The 17,976-nt window shown below is 34.1% G+C and overlaps 4 protein-coding genes across 4 annotated transcripts; 3 read left to right on the top strand and 1 right to left on the bottom strand.

Moving 5' to 3' along the window:
- The first annotated feature begins 54 nt into the window (after nucleotides 1–54).
- Nucleotides 55–2,166, top strand: LOC148178395 (threonylcarbamoyladenosine tRNA methylthiotransferase). Its single transcript, XM_088031329.1, has 5 exons — nucleotides 55–311; nucleotides 365–494; nucleotides 543–763; nucleotides 809–1,230; nucleotides 1,279–2,166. The coding sequence occupies exons 1-5, from the start codon at nucleotides 295–297 to the stop codon at nucleotides 2,121–2,123; spliced, it is 1,635 nt and encodes a 544-aa protein (XP_087887455.1). The 5' UTR covers nucleotides 55–294; the 3' UTR covers nucleotides 2,124–2,166.
- Nucleotides 2,167–2,311: 145 nt separating this feature from the next.
- l(3)04053 (lethal (3) 04053) lies at nucleotides 2,312–4,264 on the top strand. The gene is made up of 6 exons (XM_088050310.1): nucleotides 2,312–2,667; nucleotides 2,721–3,214; nucleotides 3,264–3,533; nucleotides 3,581–3,643; nucleotides 3,695–3,849; nucleotides 3,925–4,264. Exons 1-6 carry the CDS (start codon nucleotides 2,487–2,489, stop codon nucleotides 4,046–4,048), a joined length of 1,287 nt encoding a protein of 428 aa, XP_087906436.1. The 5' UTR covers nucleotides 2,312–2,486; the 3' UTR covers nucleotides 4,049–4,264.
- Nucleotides 4,265–4,365: 101 nt separating this feature from the next.
- LOC148178393 (uncharacterized) lies at nucleotides 4,366–6,037 on the bottom strand. Its single transcript, XM_088050311.1, has 2 exons — nucleotides 5,780–6,037; nucleotides 4,366–5,727 (listed from the first exon to the last, which is right to left on the bottom strand). The coding sequence occupies exon 2, from the start codon at nucleotides 5,721–5,723 to the stop codon at nucleotides 4,485–4,487; it is 1,239 nt and encodes a 412-aa protein (XP_087906437.1). The 5' UTR covers nucleotides 5,724–5,727; nucleotides 5,780–6,037; the 3' UTR covers nucleotides 4,366–4,484.
- Nucleotides 6,038–6,179: 142 nt separating this feature from the next.
- On the top strand, nucleotides 6,180–16,789 carry SPoCk (secretory pathway calcium atpase). Its single transcript, XM_088050309.1, has 12 exons — nucleotides 6,180–6,555; nucleotides 10,824–10,966; nucleotides 11,014–11,259; nucleotides 11,566–11,827; nucleotides 11,879–12,116; nucleotides 12,508–12,800; nucleotides 12,845–13,367; nucleotides 13,420–13,735; nucleotides 13,784–13,925; nucleotides 13,978–14,169; nucleotides 14,266–14,503; nucleotides 14,554–16,789. Exons 1-12 carry the CDS (start codon nucleotides 6,463–6,465, stop codon nucleotides 14,673–14,675), a joined length of 2,808 nt encoding a protein of 935 aa, XP_087906435.1. The 5' UTR covers nucleotides 6,180–6,462; the 3' UTR covers nucleotides 14,676–16,789.
- The last annotated feature ends 1,187 nt before the right edge of the window (nucleotides 16,790–17,976 follow it).

Genomic DNA, 17,976 nt, shown 5'->3' with positions numbered 1-17,976 from the left:
TCAGGAGCACTCAGTTTTTGAAAATTCGATTTTTTCCAAACGTCAAAAACCTGTCACTGGCTATCACATCTGTCACTGTCATTTTTAGAAAAGAGGTTATTAAAATCTAACCTAAAACGGTGGAGTCTCGTGGCTTGTATTTATTAATTCTCGTGAAAAGGAACAATTCTAGCCAACAAAATCCAGTAAATTTAGGGAAGCTTTAAGGTCGGTGGAAAATCTGATACATTTTTTTTGGGATCTGTTACAAGAGACATGTGGCAAAATCTTTGATGGTCTCTTTAGAAGATCAAGATGAATGTGACAAACAGGTAACTTCAAGACAAATTAGTATGAACAGAATCATTTGTTGTCTTTATTTCAGAGTTTCTGACACCACTACTCCCTGCTATGAAATCATTGATGACATAGAAGACCTAATTTCCGCTCAGGATATAACACCAAAAGAAAGATACAGTTCTCGGAAAAGTGTAAAAGTCAAAGCCAAGAAAAGGGTAACACAAATCCCAGTAATAGTACGAAAATTTGATTTGTGCTTTCAGGAACAGAATGTTAATGCTGAACCTATTTCTGGGGATAACATTCCTGGAACTCAGACCATCTACATAAAGACATGGGGTTGCGCGCATAACAGCTCTGATACAGAATACATGGCAGGTCAACTCGCTGCTTATGGCTACAAATTAACAGATAACAAATCAGAAGCTAATCTTTGGCTGTTGAACAGTTGTACTGTTAAAAATCCCGCTGAAGATCATTTTAGGTAATCTCCCAATTGTGATTCACTAATCTTCATTTGGAATTTCAGAAATCAAATTGAAGAAGCTAAAAAGCAAGGGAAACACATTGTTGTAGCAGGTTGTGTCCCTCAAGGTGCTCCTAAAGCTCCTTTTATACAAGGTCTCAGTATCATTGGGGTCCAGCAAATTGACCGTGTGGTTGAAGTTGTCGAGGAAACCTTGAAAGGGAACACTGTTAAGTTGCTTGGGACTAAAAAAGAACAAGGGAAGAAAATTGGGGGTGCTTCCTTACTTTTGCCCAAAGTTAGAAGAAATCCACTCATTGAAATTATAGCAATAAATACAGGCTGTTTAAATCAGTGTACTTATTGTAAAACTAAACACGCCAGAGGGGAGTTGGGAAGTTACCCACCTGAAGAAATTGTAGAAAGAGCAAAACAAGCTTTTGAGGAAGGAGTGGTGGAGATCTGGTTAACATCTGAAGACACTGGTAAGACTTGATAACCACTAAACCTATAACTCACCAATTTTTGTCTAGGAACGTATGGCCGAGACATCGGAACTTCATTACCTGAATTATTATGGCAGCTTGTGGAAGTGATTCCAGAAGGTTGCCGGTTACGACTGGGCATGACCAACCCTCCATACATTCTGGAGCATTTGTCGGAAGTAGCAAAAATTATGAGCCATCCTAGAGTCTACAGTTTTCTTCACGTCCCTGTGCAGTCAGGGAGTGACCAAGTTCTCTCTGACATGAAACGAGAATACTTTAGAAAAGACTTTGAACACGTAGTAGATTTCCTTCAATCTAAAATTCCCGGTATGACGATCGCTACAGATATAATTTGCGGATTCCCCACAGAAACTGAAAAGGACTTTGACGAAACAATGACGCTCTGTGAAAAATACAAGTTTCCTAGTTTATTTATAAATCAGTTTTTCCCAAGACCTGGAACTCCTGCTGCATTAATGCCGAGGATACCAGCACAAGAAGTTAAACAGAGAACAAAAAAACTGACTGATCTGTTCTATACTTATCAACCATATAAAGAAAAAATTGGAGAAGTGCAAGAAGTGTTAGTAACGGAAGTATCACACGATAAGAATTACTTTGTCGGTCATAATAAATTTTATGAGCAAGTATTAGTTCCAAAGGAACAGAAATTCATGGGGCAACTTGTTACAGTGAGAATCGTGAGCGCTACAAAATTTTCCATGGTCGGCGAACCGATAAATAAAATTATGCCTGGGTTAACTAAACCTTTGGAAAAAGGACAAGTTTCTGGGATCAAGGCGGAAAAATCTGTAGATCTAAAAGTTCTGATACCTTTGATGATTTTAGGAATTTCTGTTTTAATCAGATTCTTATGGATTATCTTGTAAGAAAAGTAAATTTTAATTTATTATAAATAAACTTTTATTTGACTGGCGAGTTTTTTGTCCAAAATAGATTACAGATATGGAACTTGAGTGTTATTCGAATTTGATAACGTAACATGAGCGGGCAAATAAATAAATTGACCCTGAATTTATCCTTTTTTTATATCAGCAACTGATGAAATGTGATTGATTTATAGATACTTAATTGCATAAAAACAACTTCTTAAAAAATTCCCGGTTGGTGCTGGTAGTCTGGTTAGTCTAGTGGTGACGTCACAATCGTTAATAATCGGCCTAATAAATTGTCAAAGAAGTGACATTTGACAGTTTAAAAGAAAAGTTGACGTTTATTTATTTTGAGCGTAGATGATAATGGCTGATGCAAATGAAATACCGGATAATACTCGAGAAAGGTCTCAAGCTGGTGTAAGTAATGACGAATCAGATTCCGAAGATTCCGTTCAACCTGTCCTTTTGGATTTGGGTGACGAATTAAGTCATTTAAAAGACTCGAATAGGTTAGGATTTCAAAGTGCAGGATCTTCAGGTATTTTTAATTTTTTCTTTAGCCACAAAGACACAGAGGATTGTAATTTGTAGGTGTTAATGACGCCCCAAAACGTGAAGACAACCCATTTTCTTTTAAACATTTTATAAGAAGCGACGTACATTGTTATCAAAACAAAGGTGCTCGCCCGAAAGTATACTGCGAAGGACGCCCGGTCACCTCAGTTTCCGATTTGGATTTTCCGTCTATGCAAGAATCTAAACAAACACGAGTCGTTCCTGAATATTCATCTGCCTTACCTGATTTCGTTCAAGACCACTTAGTAGTAGAACAGTGTTATTTAGGCAATTCTACTAATAGTAATTTTAATTTGGATATAAATTTGCCGGATTTTACACCCAGTAGAGATACAGTCAATATCAATAGAATAAATATTGAGTCTAGTCATAGTGTTAACCGAAGATGTGATAGTAATAGTGATTTGTCAATACCACTCGATTTGCCTGTAAGACCACCTGCTGGGTTTCCACTTGACTTGCCTATAGCCAACCCTCAGAGTAACGCTCGCAGTTGTATAAACAGTGAAGTAAGTTTTCAGTCATGTAAATCAACAAAAATTAATTACAACTTTTCAGGTTGGAGTCTCTAAAAGTCTACCAGACTTTTTAACTGATGGCGCAGTGCGCACTCAGGACCCAGACGGGCTCCCTGCAGAAAGCCCAGAAAGAGAATGCGAGAGGTTACAGAGAGACTTAGATATTGTTAGAGGGCAGTTAGCTGAACAGACCTCGCGAGTTGACACACTCACAAGAGAACTAGAAATCGCCAGAAATAAAGAACATGATTATACCCAAAACTTGGCAAAAGCTCTAGAACAGGTTGAAAGGAATTTGGAACAGAGCAATGTATGTTTCCAGGTGCCTTTATTTTGTGTAATGACTTTATTTTATAGATGAGAACTGCTAGTGCAGAAAATACAGTAATCAAGCTCAAGCAGGAAATTAAATCTCTTGTGGTAATTAGACGTTTAACTTTCTTTGGCCTTTACTTTTACATTAATTTTTAGAGTCAGCTCAACAGTTTGAAGTCAGAAAATTTGGTGCTCAGAGGAGAGGAAGGTGCCACTGGTGGGCATGACTATTTTACTCCCAATGAATTACATTCACACAGGTTAGCTCAAGAACTGAAAGCTGCAGCGAGTACTGCAGAACACTCACTAAGGTATGGTTTAATTTTGTTGAGTACTTTAATCAGAGATTTGTTGGATTTATTCCTTTTTAAATTACATACTTTTAGGCAATTACTGACAGGCGTCGACAATCTGAGAATAATGGCAGCAACTCTAGAAAATATGCATCGCATTGAAGAGAAACAAGAATCTTTTTTGGATTTAGATGAAGACACTGGCCCAGCGTTGTAATATTTTTAAATGTATAAACTGAATTTTTGATATTGTAAATATTTAGATCGATGTAGTTTAATTTATTATATACAGGTAGGTTTTAGTTTTTTCATCCATGTGATTTGTTTATTGGTAGTTATTTTGATATTAACACCAAACTGATTAAATAATATGTCATTTATCATCAATGTGGTGTCTTTTTACATCACACATAACAACGATGTATACTGGAAATTGTAATCTGCGTCCAACTACAATCCAAATAAATTTTTTATGCTATAGTCAAAACTTTTAGTTTGGTATCGTAGAAATTAAGCTACAATTTAAACGCAATGTTGAGTAGAAAGTTTTAATTTTTTACATAGACACTGAATTTTAGCAACCAACTTACAAAACGTACAATTTCAAACATTACACCTTGAAAACAATGAAACTTGTAGCTTAACTTCTATAGTCAGGCATTTATTTCTTCAAGCATGTGTTTGAAGAGAGCATCAGTCTGAGTTTCCATATGAGTCATGTCTTTGCAATTTAAACCAACCATTCTGGACTGTGACATGACTGTCTGGCTTTCAACAGACTTGAGAACGTCGTCAAAGACAGTCTGAGTATGAATATCATTGAGTCCTATTTCTCCCAACAGCAAATCCTCGCATGTTTGGGTACACATATTTGTATGTATGTATGTATAATCATCGCAGTATTTAAAGAGTTCGTCGTTGGAAATTAAGTCTGTTTGAGTCTCTATGTTACAGTTGAAAAAGTTTGTATCCAAAGTTTCTTTCAAAAGGTCTGAAGTATCAGTGTGAATGGTAGCGTACATCTGCTCCGTGTCTTTGGCGAAAGTTGTCTGAGTACTGGAAGAGCTTCTTTCAACTTCAATCAAATTCAAGTCAAAGTCGTCTAGAGTCATTGAAGTGTTGCAAGCCGCAGTTTTCTTTGGATCTGCAACTACAGTTTGAGTCTTCACAGTCTTTAAATTGACACTTTCAGGTTTTCTTGTGCAGAAATCACCAATCGTTTGTGTCTCCACAGTGAAATGCGGCATTTTGTACCCTAGAAGAGTTTGAGTTTCTCGACTGTTTTGATTGGATTTTTCAGTTTGACAACTTTGGTCTGAGGTGTCTGTGATTATGATCATTCCAGTGCTGTTTGAAGGTTTTGGAAGGAGAAACCGAAATTTGGATGATACGAGATATTCTTCACTCTGACTTTTCACAACAGGACTTGAACCCGACGTTTTATAAGCAATTTTGTCCAAAATCTTGTGTTTCTTGCGACGACTGTGTGTTTTCAGGGTCTCATAATGCTCATAAAATACATCACAATCACAGCATTTGAATACCACGTTGCAGAACTCTGAGTGACGGTTACAAGACGCTACTGTAGGGAAGCCCTTTTTGCACAAAGTGCACAGATGTTTTTTTTCAGAGTGCACTTTTAAATAGTGCTGTTTCAAGAGCTTCATTTGTTTAAAATAAGACGCACTGTTGTAGGTGCATGTCTCTATAGGACAATGGAAAATCTTATTAGTGCTAGATGACTGTAGAAGATGAGTTTTCTTATGAGTTTTGGCCAAGTGTAGGTTCAGATTTGATTCTGAGAGGAAAGTGGCTGAGCATTCAGGGCATGTCAGATTTTTGTTTACATCACATAACTCTTCAATTGTGGGATACACTTTTTCAAGTTCCATTTTTCTAAAAATTCAGAAAAAATTTATCATAACCCCACTTTTGATAGTATACTTGCCTGTTTTCAAAGGCAAATAATTTTGTAAACTTCGTGGAAAGATAACGAAAGATTTTCACTCTCAATGACAGAAGACAGTTATCATATCATTTACGCAGCCCACTTCGACAATTTTAGTAAAATTTTAGAAAAACGTCATTACTGCAACGTCAGTCATTGTATTCATGATTTGTTCAACTTTACAAAATTGGATCAGTATGAAGAAAAACTTGATCTCTGTGGTTTCGGCATAGTGGGGCTATCAATTAAAAAACAACAAAATTCCTGAGCAAATAAATGTCAATCAAATTTGAATAAAGCTACTGAAACTACAAAACTACTGAAACTAGATTGCACGGTAAGCCTCCAAACTTCCAACTCCAACTTTATTCATTATTTTTCTTCCTTCCAACTAAATTTTTTTATTAATTTTTAGCAAATTTAAATCGTTGACAGATAATTTCCGCTAGATGGCATGCTACAAACTTGCTGTCAACTTGACAGATCACGTCCTTGCATTAGCGTATTGCAGGTGACAGTTGTCGTTTTTGACAGATGATGTCGATTATTGTTCGATTATGATTGTGCGGCCGAAGTTATTACATTCGTGTCGTTATCTCGATTTTGAATAAAAATGAAGCGAGTTTTAATAAATACCTGCAAAAGTTTAAGTTTAAATTATAAGTGAAACACTTTGCCGAAGCATGAAAAAGTCTCTGTCGAATACGAAATATGAAAAGCTCTCACAGAATCTCAGTAAAGATTTAGATGAAAAATTTGTGCACCTATCGAACAGGGTAAGGATTCAAAATTAATTTATTCATGAAATTAGAGGTTGAATAAGTGGATTAGTAATTGGCCTACATTGTCTGAGTGTATGACAAAATTTGGAAGTATTGGTCGATCGATACCATACCGCATTATGTAGCTATTTACTCTGTTTTAATATTATACATTAATAGTTTAATTTGTTACGGAAACATTACACCAGTAGGTGCGAATTTTATCAATTATGATGGAAGTCATGCGAATTTGATTAAAACCAAACTGTTTTACATAAATTCTTATTTTTACGGCGCGTCTCGCTCTATTTTTATTTACGGGAAATTGGTTAAAACAAACATCTAACTGTTTTTTAAATTGATTCGAAAGGTCATTTTTAATAGTTTATGTATTGAAGAGATCCTTTGATGAGAGGATCAATAAATCTATTACAATTCCTGTTAAAGTTGTGTTGCTTTTTTTTTGTATTTGTTGGTATGTGTCTAGCCAGTAAACAAAATACCAATCCATTTCTGTTTATTGTGCAATTTTTGATGCAAGATTAGCAGAAAAATGATGTTTCACGGTAATATGAATAACATAATAAATAAGACGGATAACATGACGTCAACGCAGGTATTTTTTATGACATAAATGAAGAAAAAACTGTACAAGGAATTATATTTTGTCGTAGAGTTTATTAGAATGACGTAAATCCCTTCACTATAACTCCCGTTAAACTTATCGATCTACATTCATAAAGATAAAAGAAATTTTACATAAGTATGTAATACACTTTTATATCAGAGAATTATTTGCGAGTTATCTTATCAATTTATTTCCACTTCAAACATTTTGAAAATCTGCGATTTCCAACAGTTTCTTTTTATGTGTAAAAGATAGAACATGCTCAGGTAGTTTGTGGCAAAAACGTCGTAGGTATAAAAGACTTTTTGAATTTAAGAGTTTAAAGAAATATTCAATTTTGTGCTAATTTGAGTAATTTTTTTGAATATTCTTATAGAGTACTAAGTAAGTACATTATTTAAACTGTAACTGTTAACTACTCATAAATGGTTATAAATAAATGAATAAAAATGTAATTCATACTGCATTACATATTCATTATTACTCAGGTCTGTGATAGTATACTATTCTATCAATGTGCTTGTTTTGTCTTACGTCATACGTGTAGCTAGAACTTAAATAAGTGTTAGATAAAGGCTTTTGTGTTTAAAGTTTAGATAAAAGTGGATATACATATCTTTAAAAGTTGACATTTTCATGGTAGTACTTACATTATATGCAAATAAAATTGATATAAACACATTTCTAGAGTTAAAAATAATAATTATGTTCCATTTGTTTTTCATTACACAAACATAAATCTGTTATAAATATCTCTCTTTTTATTTTGATTTTATGCAAATTATTGTGTTTAAGATTTGGAAGAAAATGCTATTTTATCAAGTTAGATTCCAAATTCATGACGTCAAAGTTGGAAACCTCGTTTACCCCAAACTGTCAACAACTTGTGTCACAAATTTCGTTTAGTTCCCTTTAAATTGCAACAAAAGTGAAACTGCGTTGTAAATTAACGATTTTTAGAGTTTAAAAAATAAAACACGACCACGTAAATCAAAATTGACCTTCATAAGAATGAGTCTAAATGAGTGAAGTGACTTGTGACAATTTAGTGTAAATGTAGTTTACTGTTATGTTAAAAAAATGGTAATTTTTTCACAAAAACAAAAAAAAAACACTGAAAATGACCTTTCTTAGGCGTCGCGATGCTAAACAATCGGTGGTAAAACACAAAATATTTGCGTCAAATTCTATAGTTTGATCAGTCATAAGCAAATTAGTAAATTTCGATGATCTTTAGAAAATTAAAGACGATGTGGAGGTGGCCACAAAATAATTTCCGGTTTTACAGATTATATTTTTATTGTTTTAACCTTGTTTATATTTTACCTAATACATACCTACTCAAATTTATCGTTTACAGATAATAACTTCCTGGAGATTATGCGTGTTACCGTGTTGTGGTGCTTGCTGATTGTTAGAATTGCTAGATAGAGTTTAAGTATGATTTTATACGTGTCAATATTTTTTGAAAACATTTAGGTACCGAATAAAATATCAAAAGATGCAACTGGTTTTACATAAACCGAATAGAATAATAGAAAAATGGTAGAAAAAAGACCCTATTTCTATGAAAATTATAATGTAAGTTCTTAACACTGCATAAGATTCTTATTGTTAAACATACCGTAAATTTGCAAATTATACTCTATAAGATATGGCATAATATTAACTACCGGAACCAATTGCCATTTTCCTAAGCTAGTTATTCGAGATTGAGGTTATTAGGTTATCAGTTAGGTTTTTTCCTGTAAAATTTTGCGTATTTAACTGAACTCGCCTTATACCTAGAATATTGTCAATATTAATACTATTATATTTAACAAAATCTAGTTTTTAAACAACTAGTTGCATAATGGCGTGCTATAGAGGATTATTTGCACCTTACAATTTTTTCATAATCGATTTTTTTTCCTATGCAGTTCACTTGTGCCGTTGTCGCTTACGTTTGATAGTTATTTGTATACTATTTTCGTGAACATTTTTTTAATTATACTATTAAATTATTATAATATATTAATATCATAAATGAGTTATTTATTACAATAAATCAAAGTTTAATGGTGTGTGAAGTTAATTAAGTTGTTGGGTGTTATTGTTAATAATATTGTACCTATTTATCGTGAGTGTCATTTACAACATTTTTAATAATAGTAAAATTGAATACCATAAAATTCAAATGGAAAGACATAAAAATTGTATGTATTGATTCATCATCGGAAATGAACACACTTTCAATTTAATTAAAAATAAGTAGGTGTTATTTGTGGCGATAGCGGTTTACAGTGTTTCGAGTGTGTATTTTGATAAAACTAGACACATTTGCTCGTAATATAATTTTCACTATTTATAATAAATCATAAATTTGCATGCAATCTTCAAAAAAACGTGTGAAATGACTTTCAACTGAACTGATGAGGGCACAGACGCTCCGGAAGGACTGCAGGTCTAACTGACAGTTACCACACGCCCCGGAATTCGTAAAAGCCAGGTCTCTGCACAGTTTTTCCTCGGATTTCCTGAACGTGTTCCCTGTTTTTTTTTACAAATACAAATACAAAGTTTGATTAGTAAACAGTTATTGTACGAGAATAATGTTTTTCCATTTCAAACTTCCAAAAAAAAAACTTGTACCTTGTCGTAACCTTTGTTCTTGCTTATTGAATTACTTTTTTGTACCAACAGAATAAGGTCAATGGCACATAAATAACAACGAAAACGTTATTTCTATAATTGTTTATTACTATACCAATTCATTTGCTTATTGATTGAGTAGCGGAACCTATTTTTGTATACCTTTTGGTAAAACATAGTTCGAGTAGTTAAGTTTAAGTAGTTTCATAATGGTTCAGACCACAACTTGTTGATTAACACGTGTACTATTCATTGTACCTACGGTTGGTATAGCAGAATTACAAGTCCGTTATGACTTTATAACAGACTCTATCCTTATACATGGAATAGGAAAATCCACTGTCACCGCTTTGCTTTCTTATAAATAAATCAGATTCATTTGTTTGACTATTGTATTGTGTATTGATTGTTGTTATACGATTGGAAAACCGAAGAGAACAAAGTAAATTTACATTATGAACATTTTTTTACTTTCTAGTACATAATATTAATTATGAAATAAATTATCCAATCACCTTAAACCAACCATAATGGGTTGAGTTCACATTGCGAATTAATAAGGTTTTCAATTCAAAACATTGATTACCATTACTATAAATCAATTAATTTTTTCTAAAATACTTAATTGCGATTTGAAAAATTGTACCTTCCCCACCTACCAGTTGCCGGTTAATAAGTAGAGATGTGGGCGCTTCGCCATTATACTATTGATAAAATTTTAATTGTAAGACGAAATGTTAGACTGTTTCAAGAAGTGTAAATGTGAGTCTAATGAAGAAGGACCTAAAGATGTGAGTTCGATTTACGTTTGCATTTGTATCATACGTTTTTAGCTCGAATGAAAAACCAAACTTTTTTTGCAAAGATGTAGGAAATGAGCTGTTCAATCTGGTTATTATCATTTGACTACTTTTTTATACATTGTTAACGATTTCATTGTTATGTCTTAATGGTGTATTGTTAAGAGCTATTTAACTCATCATTAACTGACTTCAAGTTAAATTCTGAGTCTTCGTTTTTTCAGGAACAGGGCGAGACTCCTCCAATGTGGATATCAGTAGGAGAAGCCAGTAGCCTACGCCACGAAGATGTGGCAGAACGGTTACGCGTGGATGTTAGGCAAGGTCTAAGTTGGCAAGAAGCTACCCACAGAAGACAGATAGCTGGGTTTGTATTTTACCCTACAAGTATAAAAACTACTGAAAAATTTGCAGGTACAATGAATTCTCCGTTAAAGACGAGGATCCTCCTTGGAAAAAATACCTAGAACAATTCAAAAACCCTCTAATTTTACTACTCTTAGCTTCAGCTCTTGTGTCAGTGTGTATGAAACAGTTTGATGATGCAATCAGTATTACTGTAGCCATAGTTATCGTTGTGACGGTGGCTTTTGTACAAGAATATCGGTCAGAAAAGTCCTTGCAAGAACTGACGAAACTTGTGCCTCCCTCGTGTCATTGGTAAGTTGGAAAATGTTCATTTCGACTTTTGGTATCTACAAATGTAGTTCTATGAATATATTATGATGATATTGATCTAAAAATGTAACAAAATCCAAGTTCAAATCAGAATTTAAGTTGATTTGGAACCAGTTATTTTTGCAACATTTGCAAATTTTATTTATCATTTACCCAATGTAGTACGACAGTTTTTTATCTCCATTAATTTATAACAATAAATTTGTTTAAACAAAAAAATCAATCTCGAAACGGAATTGTATTTTTGTATTCGCCGACAAAATGCTATTGAATTCTCTCTTATTTTAGCTTGAGAGAAGGCTCGCCGGATTCTTTCCTAGCTCGCGAATTGGTCCCCGGAGACATCGTCTTTTTAAACGTCGGCGATCGAGTTCCTGCCGATTTACGCCTCTTTGAAGCGACAGATTTATCCATAGACGAAAGTAGTTTCACTGGTGAAACCGAACCGGCAAGAAAAATTGTTGCATCAGTTTTGCGTCCAAACGCAGCTCATTCCTCGAATACTAATATTGCATTTATGGGAACTCTGGTTCGTTGTGGGAATGGAAAGGTACTTTTTTTATTCTTAAACGACAATATTTTTTACTTTTCTTGTCGACAGGGTATTGTTGTCAGTACAGGAGCAAATAGCGAATTTGGATCTGTTTTTAAAATGATGTTAGAAGAAGAAGCTCCCAAGACACCTCTTCAGAAATCTATGGACAGTTTAGGAACTCAGTTATCGATGTATTCTTTTGGAATTATAGGATTGATCATGTTAGTTGGGTGGTTGCAAGGGAAAGCAATAATGGAGATGTTTACTATAGGAGTGAGTTTAGCTGTTGCTGCAATTCCTGAAGGTGAGTAAATTGCAAAAATATTTGCGAGTCCCCCTGTATAATAAAGAGGTAATCTAACGTTTAACTAAATTGACGCAAAGCAAATGCGTTTGTTATCAGAAACGTGAGATACCGCATATAAAAGTCGCTGGTACAGATTGGGAATCACGTACTTCATAAATAGAAGCTCGTAAAATATCTATAAAAAACTCCAACAGACAATTGATAATGATCGTTTATTTGCTGTTATCAGTGTAATTTTAAAACGATTTATGACAACCGTTCAAGCGTTGGAAAATTTCAGATAAAATTTGGAAATGTAAAAAAAATAAAAATATTATGTAAAAGGGGTAGTTTATGAGTTTAACTTAAATTTGTTTTTGATCCACTGCCAATACCAAACTTTTTGCAGGTTTGCCCATCGTGGTGACAGTAACATTAGCACTAGGAGTAATGCGAATGGCCAAACGAAACGCAATTGTGAAGAAATTGCCAACGGTGGAAACCTTAGGTTGTGTGAATGTGATATGTTCCGACAAAACTGGCACCATTACTCGAAATGAGATGACCGTAACAGTGTTGGTAACAGCTGACGGATACATTGCAGAATTAACAGGCGCTGGCTATAACGACCACGGTCAAGTGTTACTACATAAATGTGATTCTTCTGACAGAGCTAGGGAGAGTGTATATAAATTATTAGAGGTTTGTTAAGGTAACTTGTGATTTTTCTTTGACTCTTTGATTAGGTAGGGGCTGTATGCAATAACGCCGTGATAAATAATGAAATTTTGTTGGGCCAACCGACTGAAGGTGCTCTAATAGCTGCCGCGATGAAGCACGGGATGTATAATGTTCAAGATCGCTACGTGCGTCTGCAAGAATATCCTTTCAGTTCTGAACAAAAAATGATGGCAGTTAAATGTATATCAAAGTATGATAATTCTAAAAGTGAGATTTTCTTCGTGAAAGGGGCTCTCGATAAGGTTTTGCCGAAGTGCACGAAGTTTAGTTGGAATGGTGCAACTCAGAATATGACGAGTAAAAAGGAACAAGATTTTCTTGCTGAAGCTCACGAAATTGGAAGAAAAGGGCTAAGAGTTGTAGCGATGGCTAGAGGGCCAGCGTTACATGAATTGACGTACATGGGGATAGTGGGAATTTGTGATCCTCCGAGACCTTTGGTACGAGAAGCAATCACTACACTTACTCAGTCAGGTGTACAAGTGAAGATGGTCACTGGAGATGCTGAAGATACAGCGGTTGCTATTGGTTTGTCTCACACTTTCGCATGTAATTTAGTATTTATTTTGAAAATTTTTAGCACAAACTATAGGTTTAGAGACGTTACCGTCACAAGTGTTATCAGGCGAGCAGCTAGATAATTTTACTGAAACAGAACTCGATGCTGCTATACCTCATGCTACAGTTTTCTGTAGAGTGTCACCGAAAAACAAACTATCTATTGTAAAATCTCTTCAAAGAACGGGACACATTGTAGGAATGACAGGTGATGGTGTTAATGACGGAGTAGCTCTCAAGAAGGCCGATATTGGCATAGCCATGGGCAAAAATGGAACAGACGTCTGTAAAGAAGCAGCAGATATGATTCTAGTTGACGATGATTTCTACACTATTATGTAAGTTTCGGTTTTTACAGCAGTAATCCACTGAAACCTTTCTTACAGCGCTGCTATTGAAGAAGGAAAAAGCATATTTTATAACATCAGGAACTTTGTCAGATTCCAGTTGTCCACGTCAATTGCAGCTTTGTCTTTAATAGCGTTGGCAACCTTGATGGGGATTCCTAATCCTTTAAATGCCATGCAGGTAATAGATTGCTATTCAAATTACACGCCCAAGTATTGATCGTTTTTTTTAGATTCTATGGATAAATATTATAATGGACGGACCACCGGCGCAAAGTTTAGGTGTGGAACCTGTAGAAAAAGATGTCGTAAAACAGAAACCAAGAAATACGAAAGAGCCGATGATAACCAAAAAATTGATTGGCAATGTTCTCTTATCGGCGCTGTTTATTATCGCTGGTACTTTGTGGGTTTTCAAGAAAGAGGTAATTGTTTAGAACAGTAGTATATCGTGATTAAAAATGAAAAAATATTTGTGCTTAGAATAACTTTAACGATTTAAAACTGCTCTCTTGTTGCAGATGGTTTCTGAAGGAATAACTGCCAGAGACACAACAATGACATTCACTTGCTTCGTATTCTTCGACATGTGGAACGCTTTATCTTGCCGCTCTCAAACCAAGAGCGTTTTCCAAATTGGATTTTTCGCAAACAAAATGTTCCTGGTGGCAGTCACCTTGTCAGTAGTCGGACAACTCTTGGTGGTGTATTTCCCACCTTTACAGCGCATTTTTCAGACAGAAGCTCTCACGCTATGGGGTATTAAAGCGATTTTGTATATAAATGGTTTTAAATTGTCACATTTTCAGATATGATTTTCCTAACAACGTTGACATCATCGGTATGGATAATGTCTGAGATTAAAAAGTTGGTGGAGCGATGTCTTGAACAACGCGGCAAAGGTAAAAGATCTCCGTTGGAATATGTATGACATAAGGGGGGGCCTGGGGCGAAGTCCCGCTGCTATTAGCTGCTTCTTCAACTTTTCCCCCTTTAGGTCGGCCCCCTTAGAATGTGCAAAAGGTTTTTTCAGACATAAGTAACATAATACTTGAAATACACATCATTCGTTTATTAAAAGAAAAATCTGACGATTTTATCAAAATTTGTAACTCAAAAATACTTTATGTAATGGTATTGCAGGGTTTCTTACTAATTAAACTAATTAAATTAGTTCACTACGTTAGTTAGAAATTCAAAAAAAAAAAATTTGGAAAGAGCAACGCCCAGCGCGCATTACTATAAAATGCAATCGTTAAAACTCAGAAAGGAGTATCATATTAAGGTAGAGTAGTCTGTGTGTTAGCTTTTGTGAACTGTGTATGTGTATTAATGTAAGTTACTTCAATGATTAGCACGAAATTTTTTCAAGTAATGATTTGCACATTTTAATGGACCAATTTTTGATTTACTGCAGCTAATTCGGTCAGTCATTAAAAATTTTATTTATTTGCCTCACCACCATGAAATTTAAGCACCATACTTAATATAGTTATAAACCCCAACCAGTGGAGGGAACAAGTAGCGTTATTGTTCTTGTTTTTATACTTTACATGTGTTATAATTTTACATTAGCGATGTGACTTTTAAATTGTTTGTAACAGCAGGTTGTGCTACATGTACTAAGAAACTAGTTTTGTTTCATTTATAAAAATAATATAATAATGTTACATTAGACTCAGAGTTACGTGTTAGTGTGTGAATTTATATCTACACTTTTATACTCTCAAACTTTGCGCCATTCCTCTGTATTTTGTGGCTTTAGAAATCACAATTTATTGGAGTAGTTATTGTAACTATACACATTTGTAGAAAAATTGTTATGATTGAGTTTTTTATTTATGTTGTGCTATATGTAACAGTAGAATGTGTGTAATTAATTAGCACTTGCAAGTGCCCATGTACTTTCACATTTTAAGTGTTATAACATCTGCAAGTACTTTTTGATAGTTCTGTGATACACTATAAATACAGTTAGGTAATTTTTTAACGTATTGCTGCTTTCATATTTTATTTCTGAAATGTAAAAACCAATTGTAGGAATTGTACATTTTTTATAATGATGTAATTTACTGTTATCATCAAAATTACCATTTTTATTATTTATTCTATTTCACGCTCACAAATTGGTAAGTCATTGTATTTTATTTTATTTGGTTGTATATAAATTTGATTTGTCTACACTGTTTGATATTAAATTTCTATAAAAAAGGTTCCTTAAACTTTGTAAAAAATATCATTGGGAAATTAGCTGGTTTTTTTTCTAGACCCCACTCGCCGGGCGATATACAGAGCTGTTCTGCAATTGATGTTAATTTTAAAGGTAAAAGTACGCAACCGACAGCTTAAACAACAAATATAATACGTATACAATATGTACCCCCAAATGCAAATATTTTAACCCCAATATCAGACAACGCAGTTTGACATAATGGCCAAATTTCGCGTTCCGAAACGTTACCGTTTCCGAGAAAAAAATGTTTAAAGTTTTCTGCAGAAACTGTTGCGCGCCACTGAAGTCTTATTAGTATTATAAGGGTAGGCCAGTTCAAAGTCAAGTTCAGTCCAGGCCATGAAAAAGTTGGGAATAAAAACGGTAATAAACAAGTGGCAAAATGTCTTTATCGAAGTTCCAGTCAGTTTAAGATTAATCGTAGTAGAGAAATGTGGGTTCTACAGTGCTAAATTGTTCAAATTTGGATTATTTTGATTAAATTTTTTTTTCTTTGTCAGTGGTTTCTTCAAAAGTGTTGTGATGGACCTAAAGTTTTAAAACAGAATTGGATCGTCCAATGGAGGACATTTGATCAATGTTCATCTTTAGTTCATGTAACTTTTTCATTGTTTCGTTTCTAATTAAAATCTCAGTTTGATCGACAAAGCGAATCGGAAAAAGTTAAACAAGTATGATAAGAGCGAGCGTAAACGTTTTTTGTTCGAACGGTTTTACAGCCTTTGGGAACAGTTGCTGAATTCGGTGCCATAAACGTCGAATAACGAATAATCCTAGGGTATTTTGCCCCATTTGAATTTCGATTTTTTGGCAGAATCATTATCTACATCGGTGTCTGATATTGGGTTTAAAATCTTTGCACTTTATTCAGGTACACCTGTATAATATTAACAATTCAGTTCTAGTTTATAAAAAAATATCTGTTGCATTTTTTGATTTTATATTCGGAAGTGTCACGAATATCTTTACACATTTTCTCACAATTCCATCATTTATAGTTTTTGAGAAAATAATTTGTGCATGTCCTGATCATTCAAAATTTCTACACATTTATCAAATTCAGAATAAGTGTTTTGTCAGAAGAAGTGGTAACATTACTATTTTAGGAGCAGCTGAGAATCCATGGGTTAATATTTATAATGGCATTACATGATATCCTGCTAGCATGGTGATCAAAAAGTTCTAAGTAGTTTACGTATGTAATATACATATGCCAAATACATAAAGATATAAGAATATTTGTAATTTATTTCTGTATTCGTTTTTCACAAACCTATGAAATGAGTAAAGAGGAGTTAAAATCCGTGTAGTTTCACCTTTATTTGATCTCACGTGATAAATCTTTTTTACCCCATTGATAAACTAGATGAAGACCGCAGACATAAGATTGGTAAGGTCACTAGACCTATAGACAAAAGCAAAATTGTTTAAACTAATAAACAAAATGTCCGGAGAAACTAATGCGAAATGTTTAATTTAAAACAACTCTAAGAAAACAGACTACTAGTACCCAGCCCGTAACTATTTAATTCTAAAAGCGCGATCCGATTGACACCCCGACCGCCTAATTAAATACGATCGTAAAAGAATACTGTACATTACTAAATATTTTTAAATTTTTAAGCCAAGGAATTAAAAAAAAACAACCTATATTTCATATAAATTACTGTATCTATTCCAATAGAAAAGTTAACATGTGAATGTTCCCAAATGAACTCATTTAGCACATACCTTTTAATTCAAATCCAAAAACGGCACTATTTTACTTCACATTCAAAAACACATCTGCCTCCTTCAAGTCGCAGTGCTCAACTGATGAAATAAAACGATAAAGTAATTATGAAACCTCGTTACAAACTGTCCTTTGCCTTTATTCGTCCGTGGATTAAGACCGCGATATTATCGTTATTATTTGCGCACAAAAAAAACAACAAATGTGCGAAACCATTGCTCTCGGAGAAATTTTAACTCGTAAAAGTTCTAATGTGAGACGACGAAT

Source organism: Gnatocerus cornutus, chromosome 2, assembly GCF_029298725.1.
Source record: "Gnatocerus cornutus isolate USDA-ARS CGAHR chromosome 2, icGnaCorn1.1, whole genome shotgun sequence".
Taxonomy (NCBI): domain Eukaryota; kingdom Metazoa; phylum Arthropoda; class Insecta; order Coleoptera; family Tenebrionidae; genus Gnatocerus; species Gnatocerus cornutus.
Note: the sequence above shows the minus strand (reverse complement) of the source record. Positions and strands in the feature narration are given on the sequence as shown.